Source organism: Pinus tabuliformis, chromosome J (genome assembly GCF_031772625.1).
Source record: "Pinus tabuliformis cultivar Carrire ecotype Pingquan chromosome J, CPIR1, whole genome shotgun sequence".
Classification (NCBI taxonomy): domain Eukaryota; kingdom Viridiplantae; phylum Streptophyta; class Pinopsida; order Pinales; family Pinaceae; genus Pinus; species Pinus tabuliformis.
In genome coordinates, this window is record NC_142295.1 from 102,762,712 (window position 1) to 102,776,576 (window position 13,865).

General features: G+C 40.2%; 1 protein-coding gene across 4 annotated transcripts in view; it reads right to left on the reverse strand.

The window, feature by feature from the left end:
• Window positions 1–13,865, reverse strand: part of LOC149225724 (alpha-mannosidase-like) — a 456,087-nt gene that overhangs the window by 397,316 nt on the left and 44,906 nt on the right. For all 4 annotated transcript variants that reach the window (XR_016247699.1, XM_089377297.1, XM_089377296.1 and 1 more), the window contains exon 9: window positions 8,616–8,716. Coding sequence is in view for 3 of the 4 variants with exons in the window: in XM_089377297.1 (XP_089233423.1) it covers window positions 8,616–8,716 (101 nt within the window). In the remaining variant the exon portion in view is untranslated. The remainder of the gene's footprint in view (window positions 1–8,615; window positions 8,717–13,865) is intronic.

Here is a 13,865-nt window from a genome sequence, read left to right on the forward strand (position 1 = left end):
CAGTCTCCGAGGAGTGGGTGACGTTTGTCCAAAGCATTTTGGGCAAAGCAACTCTCCCTAGTTAGGAGGAGATGTGGAGATTGACTAAGGCAAGGAGTAGCGGTAAGGGAGTTCGAATCAAGAAGGAGGAGGAGGAGGATGCAGCGATCACATCAGCGAGACAGCAGGGACTACAGAAGAGGAAGAAGAAAGACATCTCCAAGGTCAAGTGCTTCAACTGTGGGGAGATGGGACAGTATGCCTCTCAATGCCCCAAGAAGAAAGGCAAGGGAGAAGCTTTCGACTCAAAGGCTGCTCCAACAAAGGTGGAGAAGGATGTTGAGACTGATGACGATTGTGCCATGAGTGATCATGCGCCTCTAGAGAAGAGGTGGGGAGACTTGGAGCTGTAGTCTAGAGGACTACAGAAGGGGAGCAGGACCCTTGAGGTGCCCAAACTCTTGGATCACATCCGGCTATGGAAGCCCTTAAAGACGGTAGAATTATGACAGGTGTCGGGTGGAGCAAAGTGTGATGGAGCAGCAAGGCAACACTAGAGCGCAGAACTCTATAGCAGCGCAGTGGAGGTTACAGCAGTGCGAGAGGCACAGAAGAGATTGCAATAGCACAGTGGCAGCAGAGGGAGCACAGGATAGCAGCAGAGGTAGCTTCAGCATAACTAGGCTTCCAGACTAACCAAGATGTTAGTGTTTGGGTGAAGTCAGTTACTTACTTCTCGGTAACTAAGTTGCAATGCAGCAGTTAGAAGTGGCAGTGCTATGGGCAGCATGAAGCAGCATGTTGAGAGGGTGTTACAGTACAGATGTAGCAGTGGCAGTGGCAGTGTCATGGGCAGTAGTATAGAAAGCAGCAGTGCAGTGGATGCGGGGCAGTGGGCCAAGCATCAGCACAGAGGACCGATGCGGAGGATTAGTGTGATGCTTCTATGATGAAGCATTGCTAGAGCACATTCCTCGCTAAGAGGGAGTGTTTATTTTGGGTAGCATCGGATGTGCTCTAGCTCTGAAATTTTGTGGAGGGGCTAGAATACATGAGATCTCCAGAACCCAAAAATCATTTGGAGAAATTCCACCCGGATGAGGAGTTATCAAAATAATTAATATTTTTAATGGGTTCCTAAGTCTAAACTTGGGAAAATAAAAATATTAATGTGTATTAATAAAATATGGGTGAGAAAGTTCTAAGTGACGAGGATCAAGCTAGTTCTAATCTTAGCCGTTGATTAGTGACTTAATCTCGGCAATTGATTCGTCAACAGGAAAAGTATAAGAGGAGGCTTGAGGATCAGTTGGAGATGCACCGAATTGATCAAAGAATTCGATATTCTGGGGTGAGGTTTGCAGAGGAAATCGAGTTAGTGATCAGAGTTGCAGTGAGGGGCAGTTCAGCAAGGTATTTTCATCCGAGGCTAAAGAATACATAGCAGAGAGGCAGCGCAGTGCCGGGAGAGACAATGCAGGCCCTAGAAGGGCTGACGCAGAGGCCGTAAAGCTGACGCAGAGGGCTGACACAAAAGCCGCAGAGGCTGACATTGGGCCTCAGAGGCAGCACTGGGGAGATTTTGTGGGGCAGACTAGGAGCAGATCAGCAGATTCTGAGCCGGGATAGGGTGACGCAGCTCTTGGAGGAGTGACGCAGTTCCAGAGCAGTGCTTGGAGCAGCTTTCGTTGTCCAACATAAGGAACAGTCGGAGTCGCTATGGGGTTTGATCATCCGTTTGCTGATTTGCCGGAATATCTGTCTCCGGATAGAGGTACTACTGCCAAGGATATTCTCTGTTGGGTGAGCCATTTCTAGCACCCTAGTTGTATTCAAGAATCTGCTTAATAATACAAACCCTCTATATGTTGCACCGGTTTTCCCGAATTGGGTTTTTCCGGGGACAATTGTCCAAAAATAACGGTGTCCCTTGTGTTATTGTCTCAGTTTATTTCAGTGCATGATCTGTATATTTGTGAAGGTTGCAATAGTGTTTACTTCGATGTTTATGCAATTAAATAACTTGTTAATGTAAAGAACAAGTAGGAGATTGTAAACTAGTAATTGCAGTAGGGGTTTTTGATGTATTAGATTCAGGAATTTTCACAGTGTTGACCTAAGGCATCCTTCTACAAGTTTGATCTTGGGAAAAATAAGGCAAAGAGGTCAAGCGAAGGTTACTAAGGGTCTCTCTCAATCTCCAAAAGTCAGGGAAAGGCAACCGAAGGTCAGAGGAGGGCTTTAGAAGAAGATCGAAGTTCCCACATGTGGCAATAGCAGTTACTGGGGGCCGAAATTTCAGATCTGCTGTAGGAGGACGAAAATCTTGCAGCAGAAGGTCGAGAAGGTGCTACTGGAAGAGATTTCACTGGGTTTGACTAGATTGAAGTTGGCATATCACTCAATGAGGTTGGTCTTGTTCTTGGAGGGTATTGGTCTCAATCTTAAGGTCTTGGAATTCGTCAATCGAAGAATCTATAAGGAAGAGAAGAGATTTAAGTGTTTCCCTCTCAAGAGGAGAGGTTTCGCCCTGGCTTGCAACCTATATATTGTGTCATTATGTTTTTTGTTTTGGTAATTGTTTGATGCTTCACACATATACTAATAAGGAACAAAGTTAATAAGTAAAAAGGAACCACAAGCAATTATCAAGTAAAGATAATTAATCATAATCATTGCCCTTTAAATTCTCAACACAAGGGAGGGAGCCTCAAGGGGCTCACAGCAAACCCAAAAGGGTTGTCATTTGGCCTTAAGGGAGGGCTGAGAGGCCTGTTATTGCCCACGGCAGGGGTAGAGGGGCTAGTGGAGGGCAGGAGAGATGGAGAGGAGGAAGAAGGAGGGAAGGCGGTGGAGAAAAGAGCTAGGGAAGGCCTAGGAGAGGATGATGCAGGGCAAGAAGGGCCTACAGCAAGCCCTAAAGGGTTGTCGTCCAGCTTGAGAAGGAGGATGAGGCCTCTAACCCTCACAACAAGTGTAAATCGGAGGAGTCTTGGCCCTTCAGGGCTGCGGCTAGGCTAACCAAAGGGAATGGCTAGGCTAGGAGGGGGACGCTGGGCCTAGAGACTTCAAAAAATATTTGAAACCCTCGCCAAAAAATCAAAATTTGCTTCAGATCTTCAACACTTGTCCAAAATTCACTGATGTTGGCCTTGCAAAAATTCTAGAGACTAGATCTTACCCTCAAGAGCCTAGATCTAGCTCCAACCCAGGAAATCTTCTTGAATATCACCTGCACAAATAAAATTACAAGTGCCCAAAACCCCAATATCTACAAAAATCAAAAATAAAACCCCAATTTCTACAAAACAAGGGTTAGAAAATTTATTCTACAAAAAATATATTTACAAATTTACAAATATACAATGCTTGAGAAAAATTTTGAAGAGCAATTTTTTTACGATAATGACAATAGCTTGATGTATTTTGAAAAATAGGTGTTAACCAAAACCTTAGTGAAGTAAGAAACCCACATAAAATATTTGAAGTCCAAACAAGGTCAGCTTGTGCCCATGGTCTGTGAACTTGGAGCCCAAGGGTCGGGGAACCTACAAACTCTATATATTTTCTTAAGAAAAATCGTTAGAACATACAATGAATCGGATCACCTAAGATAAGCCCAAAACTTACCAATAGAATGTTCCTATCATCTACAAATGAAATAACAATTCAGATAATATTGAAGCACAATATAGGAAAGCACATACCCAACACATACCACAGATCAATGAGACAAAGACACCATGAACTATACCCCAAAGTCTTTTATTATGAGATTCAAACGTTCCAAGCAGAACAATGGCTTCACACCAGCGTTACAACCACACATTGAGACCAGAGTCACTATCATTGTGGCTTGAGAAGCAAATGGCTTTTAATTCATAGATAAATCCTCCGAGTGGGAAATAACGGCTAGTTGGTTTGGTCCCCATGAAAATAATCTCAACCGTCAATAAATCTTTGATCAACTTTTAATCTCTGTCGTTGAAAATATTTATTTTTGAGGAATTTTCGAATTTCTCATTAAAACCATTTTTTATTAGTTCAAAAATAATTATTTTGAACTAATTTCCTCAAAATTTTGACTTTGACTTAACCACCAAAGTAAAAGAATCCAAATTTTCTTGAAATTTCCAATATTCCCTTGGTGGGGGACCTCCAAAAATTAACTTCTTTTAGACCCACGAATTTTTCCACTTGGAGAAATTAATTTCTCCAACATTTTAATTTGGACTCTAAATTGATTATTTTTCTGGCTTAAGAAATTTTATTTTCGCCAGAAAAATTGATTAATTGACTCATGAGGGGATTAATTATTTTTCCACCCTCAAATATTTTAGCCATGGTATCTAAGAATGAAGGACCATGCACTAAAATATTTATTTTACATAAGATTTTACATATGCAACCCTCAAAGGGGAAATACCCTTTCGTTATAAACCCTCATAATTTTTACTCAATTCTACAACACAATATGATCTAGTAGACCAAGTGATCTGTAATAAAATAATTTAGCCAAATAGCTTAAATTATTCTCAAATCACTTTTACAATAGACTCGACTAAAACACTAGGACTCACCTAAGACCTTGTCAATAAATTTCACCCTAGCTTTGGGGTTGAGGCTGGAGGGAAAAACTTTGTCGATCATCTGTGTTTAGAAACACAGATAATCAGTGAGATGAAAAACCTCCTAGGATGAAATCCGTCGCCAAAAAGATAGGTTTACCTAGGTTGTTACATAATTAACGGTCGTACTAGCATCATTTACATTACAAATTTGCAGAATGGGTTTACAATGACATGATAACCTATTGGCTGATGATTCTGATCTTTGAAAAAATTGGCACAACTGCTTCCTTGGAATTGTGAAAAAATGGGTGCAACAAGGCACAATTAGCATAACCTAGAATCAACATTATTCCATAAATGTGTCCAAAGAATAGCTCCAAAGATGACCAAAATTAGCTCCAAATATCAAAGTGCATTTATAGATCAATCTCTACCACAATAAAAGAGGGCCGGAATTTCTCTAGAGAGATAGAGAGAGGCCAAAATATCCAAGTGTGTGATGATGTCTAACAAGAATGAAAGGTTCCTCTATTTATATGAGGAATCCAAATCCTATTTTAGCCTATTAGCCCCTCAAAATAATAAAATAATGGACAAGTAACAATCTAGATCACAAGCCGACCTAGTAGCCAATGCAAAACATAATATTTATCCCACACGTGTGAGCTATATGACAGATAGTGCTAATGTCATGCATGTGTAAGCCCTTGTAGGGCAAGCATTGAGGGTCAAGAGTGCCATGAAATGTGTAGAAGCCCTCTAAAATCATCCTCTAGGGGTTGGCCGCTAGATCTTTGTCAATCTCCCTCTATGGACCCCAGTTTTAACTTTGGGGCACAAAGGTGGTCTCATGTGTCTCCAAGTGGCCAAAATTCCTGTCTTTGCTCCAACGTTACGGGCTCTCAAGGTGTTGCTAGCCCTCCCATGTTTTAATGTGTGAGACCATCCTCATCTAGGCTCTAGATTGGTTGCCATCCCATCTGATCAGTGCTAATTCGGTTGGGGGCATGCTGGTCCAAGTGCATCATCCCATAAAATTCAATGTCAGGCAAAGTGTTGGTACATCGTGGGTGCTAGAGGTGCCCAAGGATGTCAGTGATGCTTTTGCACTGTCTAGAATCCCATGGCTCTTGACGCTTCACCCATGGGTGTCGATATTTACCTCTGGAGGACTTTGACCCCAATTAAGTTGCCTGGGGCTATAGATGGAACCACCTATCAATTACACACGATATCCAATGTTGCAACTTTCACCATTAGGTACATTTAATCATTATTGCATCTAAGTGAACCAAGCTTGAAAGTAATGGGAAAATTAACACTTCATATAAGGCTTCCCTTCTAAAATTGTGGCTTTGGTCATGTAATGGTGTTACCTCCCTAGGTAGGGGTGATTAATAGATGACCCTATTAGGTGTTCTCAATCCATAAGGGGAGGTGACATGTCCTTGGTCCACCCTTCAATCGATAGGTGCCATGTAAATAATGATGAAACAGAGGGGAAAAGAAATCATGGCCAAGTGCCATGGTCAAAGGAGCCAGCCTGATGGGGATCCTCATCCTGGGTGTATAGATGTGAGGAGGGAGTACTTGTGGATGCATGAGTTACCAACTCGCCCTTTGTTTTTCCACCCCTCTTATGCCTTTTGCTTTTTCTTGATTTTTTCTTTGTATTACTACTCATAGCTCAAAGGATTAGAGCTTGCTTTGTATGATGTATAGCAATTATTACCCCCTTAAAGATGGGGTAGTTCATCACCCGTCAGGGGTTGGGATATGCACAGATTCCATTTCTTTTATGAGATAGGGCAACAATGGCCCAAGAACCGAGTGGCAGCCATATGAATGAGGTAGAGCTAATACTTGACATGTGTCCACTTGCTAACTTAAATGTCCCGACCATCTTTTCCATTTTGATTTTTCTTTTGCTTTTCTTGTGGCCATCATATGTCCTTTCTATTTCTTTTAGTTTCATCAACCTCCCAAGGAAAATTTCCAAGCCCTACCTAGACATGGGGATGTGTGTGTGCCAAATCTCAATGAACCAGTGGTCAGTTGGACCCAAAGAATGGAGGTGGAATAGGGGCTTGTAATGTAAGATGGAAAGTGGTAAGTATGGAATCGAGAGATATGGGGCTATGTTATCTCAATCATGGCTTCCCAAGTAGTGCTCATCATTTATCTATTGGGCCATTAGGGGAGGTCCCACTGGACTAGGGTTGAAAATCAAACAGCCATTTAAGGTGACGGAACAAGATCACAGCCAAGACCTTTCTTTCTTCCAAGTCACCCCATAATCCATGTCAAATGCCCAAATATAAACAAGCATAAGCACCCGATTGCAAAACAAATAAAGTACCTTTTGATTAGAAGCCCAACTTCCAACATGTACTCTTGCCAGATGGGCGAGGAAACATATCACTGATGCATGTGGTGGACATATGAATGGCACATCATCATCGGTTACTAGTGGTTGATGTGGATTGTTGGCTGCCAACTGAAAGAGATGATAGAAGAAAATTTTCTCCTATTGGGTCACCCACTTTGGGTGGGAGCAGTGATGTTAAAAAATTTCATCCTTTTACTTTAATAATTTAACATTACCATTAATTACATTAGCATTAGTAAGGCCCTAGGGTTGAATATTGGGCTTCCCCACTCAGAAATTATTGTTTTAAGCAAAATTCATGGGGGACACCTAGCTCTTTTTTAGGGGAATGCCCAAAAGCATCCCTTTTGGGCAAACGCGTCCCCCACATTGGGGAAACGTTTCCCCTGCGGCTCTGAGTTTCCCCAAAAGGGAGACGTGGGGAAAGTTTCCTTAGGCCTCCCCTTGTATTGGGAGCATGGGAAACATGGGAAGCGCACCCTGGGGGATGCATCCTCGTAGAACACTAACATTTATTGTCTTCCTAAGAAACACAAATCTATAACAAGGCTGCAATGTTTATTTAATATTATCATGGAACTGGTACTACTACAATGTTCATTATCATGATTACTAATAGCTCAAAGAGTTGAGAATAGGGCAAAAGAGGGACGCTGTACTTTAGGCAAGGTCCAAGACAGTTCAAAGACAACTGCCGCAATGAGGCAATCATAAAAGCAGTTTCAATCAGACCAAGGAGGGTTAGGGCAGCATTGTAGGGCTTAGGGAGTTTTCAAGAAGTTCAAGGAGAGATGCATAAAGGATTGGAAAAACTAGTCAAGAACACAAATTCAGCTTGTCCTTTTCATGTAGCTACGAGTTGCTTGAGTAGAAAAATTCAAAACATCCGCCCACCTCAAATGTGGCTTTCATGGTGCACTTGCATATTCAGCTAGTGCATTTGCATGCATCTGTATTTGTTTACAGTTTCTTGACATACTAGTTAACACTTAACAGTCTATTTAATGAGGTCTTCTGTGAGAAACCAAGTGGAGTAGAATGCCAAACATATTTGGCCTGCGCAGGGCGTGTATGGCACTTTTATAAGCAAATTGAACTAAATACTCATCATGATGCTGGATCACACCTTTATCCTTAGTAGTATCTATTTCTAGATAACCAGTAGATACAAATTGATCTGAGATCTCTATCAAAGGAAATCGATTGTATTTTTTGGGTCAGGCAGGAAATCTTTAGAGAAAGCACCTAACGAAATACAGACTGTGGAGCAGTTATATCTGGTGTTTGAGCAATTTCATGACCATAATTCTAGGTGTCTTGTGCTTATTGTGCTTAGTGTTCTGTTTTTGCTTTATTTAATTTTCTGTTTTAATTCTTGCATTGCCCCATTAACCTGCTGGCAGGAATGCAGATAAGGACCGTTGTTTGAATCTAGCTTGTGCCCATTTATTCTTGACTTTATAGTATGATAACATCTTGAACTGTCAACCAGCTCAGCAACCATTTCCAGATTCTACAAGCAAGAAAGCATCATCTATGTGCTAATGCAGTGATACTTATAATCTGTGTTAATCATGTAATGTCCCAGCTCCCATGGGCCATAACCTTATATTGACCGAAAATGGAAACAATCAAAACTTTAATCATTTATTTCAAATCTTAGGAGAAATTCTTACGGGAAAAAGTCATCTGTCTTCAGAGGCCAACTCTCATTGGCTGCATATTTTTCAGTAGTGTAGATAGTTGGAGTTGAATAAAATGCATTGACGCGCCCATCCTGATCAAAGATCAAGCGTAGGAAGAGATTAGATCTTACTCAACATACAAAAAAATTAAGTTGAACACAAGGAATATGCATTACTCTTCAACTTCATTAGTGTAGAACCAATTTCAATTATGACATTTTCAGGAGTATTATTTTCTTGGTCCAATACATATAATTAAAAATTTTAACGTTTGCCATATTCTGGTATGCTCTGATCTGATTGATATTCATAGGTGATACCTTCTATATGGATCAGTGTTGATAATATCGGTATCGGCGAAATATCGGCAAGGATCCCGAAAACATCTTTTCGGCAATATCGACAAAAATATCGGAAAATATCGGCAAACATAAAAAATGCATAATATATTCATTTTTTCATATTTTTAAACATATAAAAAAACAACATGAAATAAACACATTGGCACATAAATATGAAGAAAGCACTGCTATATATGATGCAGTGGATGTCAAATAAAAATGATACATCAAAGGCGATACCAAATCCTCTTGATCCCAGATAATTGTCCAATCAAGGACTCAAATGTGGAGAACCAAGACAAAATAACATCACATATATAAAAGTATCTCATCATCATGAGTTATATATAGCAAAACAAATAAAACTAGCAGCTAGCTATCTGAGATCAGTGCCCTCTCCCCATTTTACGGGAAAACATGATGGGTTGTTTGTCAGGCCTGCCCCTAGCAGTAAAAGGCCCTAGCCCTGCACCTAATGTCAAATAATGATTGTTGGGTATGGAGTTGTGCTCTCCTATATCTATAGCAGATGGTGTTGACGCTAACGCTCCCACAATCTCCTCCTCCTCCTCCTCCCCCGAGTCTTCCTCCTCTTGCTGCCCATGTACTAATGGTCCCTCCTCTAACCATGTAGATGACTCTTCCATGATGGGCACCTCAGACTCCACCCTTCACTTAGACAATACATCTATATTGTCTAAGGATATGGCATCCAGATCCATTGGTTTCTCTATTTGCTTCACTCGTAGTCAAAGATTGTAATGCACATATACTAAATCATTGAGGCATAAGAACTCCAACTTGTAAAAGTGTCAATAAAACTAATGAGTCTTGACACTTGAGAGTCATAAATTACAATAAATGTAATTGCTCAATTGAAGGTTGAAGCTCAAACTTATACATGGTGCGCTTCTTTTAGTGTATTTTCTCAAATAGACTCCAATTGCGCTCACACCCTGAAGAGCTGCAAGTTTGACTCGGGATTCCTATGGCCAATTTTTGCAAATTTGGTGCCCTGCCAATGTTTTAAAAATCAGTCGGTCTGAACCGATAACCGGTCAAACTAGCCGGTTAGCAAGCCCACCAGGTCAAACTGGCTTAAAAACCTAGTTTACCTCCTCATTTCGCCTTTTTTTGCCCTAACCGGCCGGTTTAGGACGGAACCGGTCTGTTTGTGGTCAAACCGGTCAGTTTTGTCCTAAACCGGCCAGTTTATTGCCAGGGCAAATATAACCCCCACAAAATGCATTTTTGTGAGTTTTGAAGTTGTTTTGAGGGAAATTTGGGGTTGCTTTCCTCCAAAAATAGTCCCTCGAAGAAAAGCATGCTTACCCTCTCATTTTCCTGACACATCTCAACCCTAACAATGTTGGCAATTAATGGTAATGTTAAATGCTTAAAGTAAAAGTGACATTTCCTTTAATTCCTTTTACTTAAATTTTTAACATTACCATGAAATGACTCAGGGTGTTTGAGAGTGGTTTCAACGTCATTGGATTTCATATGGAGAAACTAGAATTTTAGATTTCACTCAAAATTCAGCAAACTTAATGGTTTTCAAGATTTCATGGTTTGGGGGTTTGCAATGTTTCCATTTGATTCTATCATGCGTGACGGTATGAGATTGGCATTTGATCAAAAGCATGAAGCCCTTTAAGAACCTTGATTGTGGTGGCATTGATTGTTGAACTTTGTTGATGTCGGTGGTACTGATTGTTGAACTCCTCTACCATGGCCTTAACAAGAAATTAGAATGCACCCTTCACTCAAAGGAAAACAACTAGTTAGGCATACTAATCTTTTTCTACCACATTATAAGGTTGAGGAGATGACCCTTCACTCAAACAAAAATCATTGGTTAGGCATGTTAAACCTTTTCAATTTCTATCATGTTATAAGGTTGAGCAATCCAAGTCTGAAGACTTTGAGCTAGATGATGTTCATGTATCTCTTGTTGATGATGTTTATGTATTTCTAGTAGCGTTGAATCAATGATGAGTTTCATGAGTGACCATGTTGATCAGTGATTTGTAGTTTTGATGTCTATTTTTGCTACTACTACTAAAGTTGTAGAGGAGTTTTAGGAGTCCTCAAACTCGGAGGCATATTATTTATGTAGCTCATGTTGATGATCTCTTGTCTAGTAGTGGTGATGAGTTTGATCATGATGAGGAGTGATCATGTTGTTGATCACTGATATGTAGACTTGTAGTAGTTCAGTGACCCCATAGCTTAGAGCATTGTTTTCGGACTCTAGAGGCCATTTAGAGCCTCATTGATTATGTATTTTGTTGCGGATATGTATTGCACTCAATGCCATTTTGATATATTCACCTTTACATGGTATATAGATGAGCAAACCTTGCATATTTTGTTTCTATTGGCTTGGAATCATGGTTTTAAATCTTAAAAATAGTTTTTTCATTAAAAATTAATTATTTAATGTATTTTTTTAAACCGGTTCGTTTAGACCTGACCAGTCCCGGTTCGACCGATTCCGGTTTGAAACCCGATTCATTAGGTGGACTGATCTGATCGCCGGTTCCGGTTTTTAAAACATTGCTTGCACCATAGCTTCGCCACCAAACATCTACAACAAAATAAAGAAAAAAAAACTTAAAAACTTAAAACTAAATTAAATTTTCAAATAAAACATAATTGAATATAAAAAATTTAGAATTACAAATTAGCAAATTGAAAATTTTAATGAGTCATGACTTGTCACTTATGTTGCACGAAGAGGGTCCTTTCCCGGATAGCATCATCAAAGCCAAATAGGTCAACACAATCCTTATACATTTGTATCTCATGATTGATTTTGTTGCGAAGCTCGAGAGCAAGTACCATCTATGAAAACAGGAATGGAGCCCTTCCATCACCTCACCATCAAAATCAAAGCCACATTTATATCAAAATGCAGGGTTGACGAAGAGTGTTGCTGCATGAATGGGTCGATGAGCATCTCTATCCTCTGACTATTAATCGCATCCCACAACATCATTTGTCTATTAAGCCTAGCGAAACCCTTGTCTGCATAATAAGCACAAATGGTCTCCTTGGCCCTATCCATGGCCTCAAACAAATAAGCTATTACAGGCTTCTCCCCATCTACCAATCTCAAAACCTTTACTATAGGTTCACTAACTGAGCACACTTCTTCTACTCCTTGCCAAATGTGTCAATGTACACCATTTTTGCAATGGTTCTCTCATTTTGTCTCTTGTTGTATCTACAATCACGCCACTCATCATAAACAAACATTTGCATCAACTCAAACTAACATCGAAGCAAAGACTGAAGAGTAATAAAGTTGGTGGCAAAACGTGTGATTGCAGGATGCCACAACTCCTTGTTTCTAGTGTATCTCCTCTTGAGGCTAAGAACAAAAATATAGTTATATATAAACTTCGGGATGTTCCTAGCCATATCAATCACCTCCTTGATGAAGAAGAGTTTCCCCATATCCTCAAGCAGCAAATCGATACAATGTGTTGCACATGGAGTCCAGAACAATGTGCGGTGCCTCTCCATAAGCACTTTGTCGGCAGCCACATAATTAGTTGCATTATCTGTTATGACTTGCACCACATTCTGCACACCAATCTCTCGGACGAACCCATCTAACAACTCACATATCAATGCTACATCTTTTATATGTGTTGATGCATCCACTGATTTAATAAACATGGTACCTTTAGGACAATGTACAAAGAAATTTAGAAGGGTCCTACTACCTATCCAACCATCAGACATCACTGTGCATCCAAACACCTCCCATGTCTGCTTCAACTCGACTAATCTAGAGTTGACGTCTCGCTTTTCTGCTTGAAGGATTGGCCCCTGCAACTCCTCATATGTAGCACTTTTGTACCCTGGGCCCACAATAGCAATAGCATCACACATTGGCTGCCAAAAAGGAGTTTTTTGGCGATGTTGAGAGGTAATTCACTCCAAAAAAGACACCTCCCCATAACTCTATCTACTTCTCGCTTCTCCTTTTTTTTAATAACTGACTTTATGGAAGGTTGTGCTCCACGTCCAGTTTTTGGAACAAAAAATGATGACCTCCCACTCCCAGTAACATTAGCAAACGACGCTATGGAGCACCTCTCCCTACCCTTAGTCTCAAAATCGGAATCAAATATCCCTAAAGATTTGTCTACACGTTCAGTCTTGTTTTTTTCTGCCTCTTCTTCTTTTAGTATTTTTCATCGATTGCTTCAAATGCAGCTCTTCTAAGCTTGGCGCTTGAATTCGTACAAAACCCAACATCATGTCCAGGAAGTCTAGCCAGATGGTATTTCAATTGCATAACCCCTCCTATCATCTTGGTCCCACACAATTTGCATGAGAGTATGTCCGATTTGTCCCACCATCAAGTTCCCCATACTGCCAAAATGGGTCCAAGGGCTTTGGCATATTTGTAGTGGATTAATGGACAGCATCAAAATTCAAACCTAGGGCACCAAAAAGACAAAAAATTGGCATTAAATCCCCATACAAAAAAAATAACAGCCACCTCATTTTAAAAAATAATTTGTTTATTACATTATTTGCAATGAAAAATGGCAATAAGAAGGTGCATAAGAAAGTTTAAAAAAAATGAAGCTTGTTGTCCAAATATGGAGAAAACCCTTGCATTGGTTCATGGGCATGAAAATCATAGCAAATGACAAAAAAACAAAGAAGCAAAATGTTGGTAGGCAAAGAGGCAAGCAAGCATAACCCTAAATCTATGAAAAAAACATTAATATAGGGGTTTTTAAGAACATACTTGTTAATGGAAGAAATGAAGTTTGTCTCATTGATCTTGAATCTTTGATCCACAAAAAAAAATTGGTTGGTGATGATATTGTTGCTTGATCCTCAATCCCTCCTTGAAAACCACCACAAAGCTCTC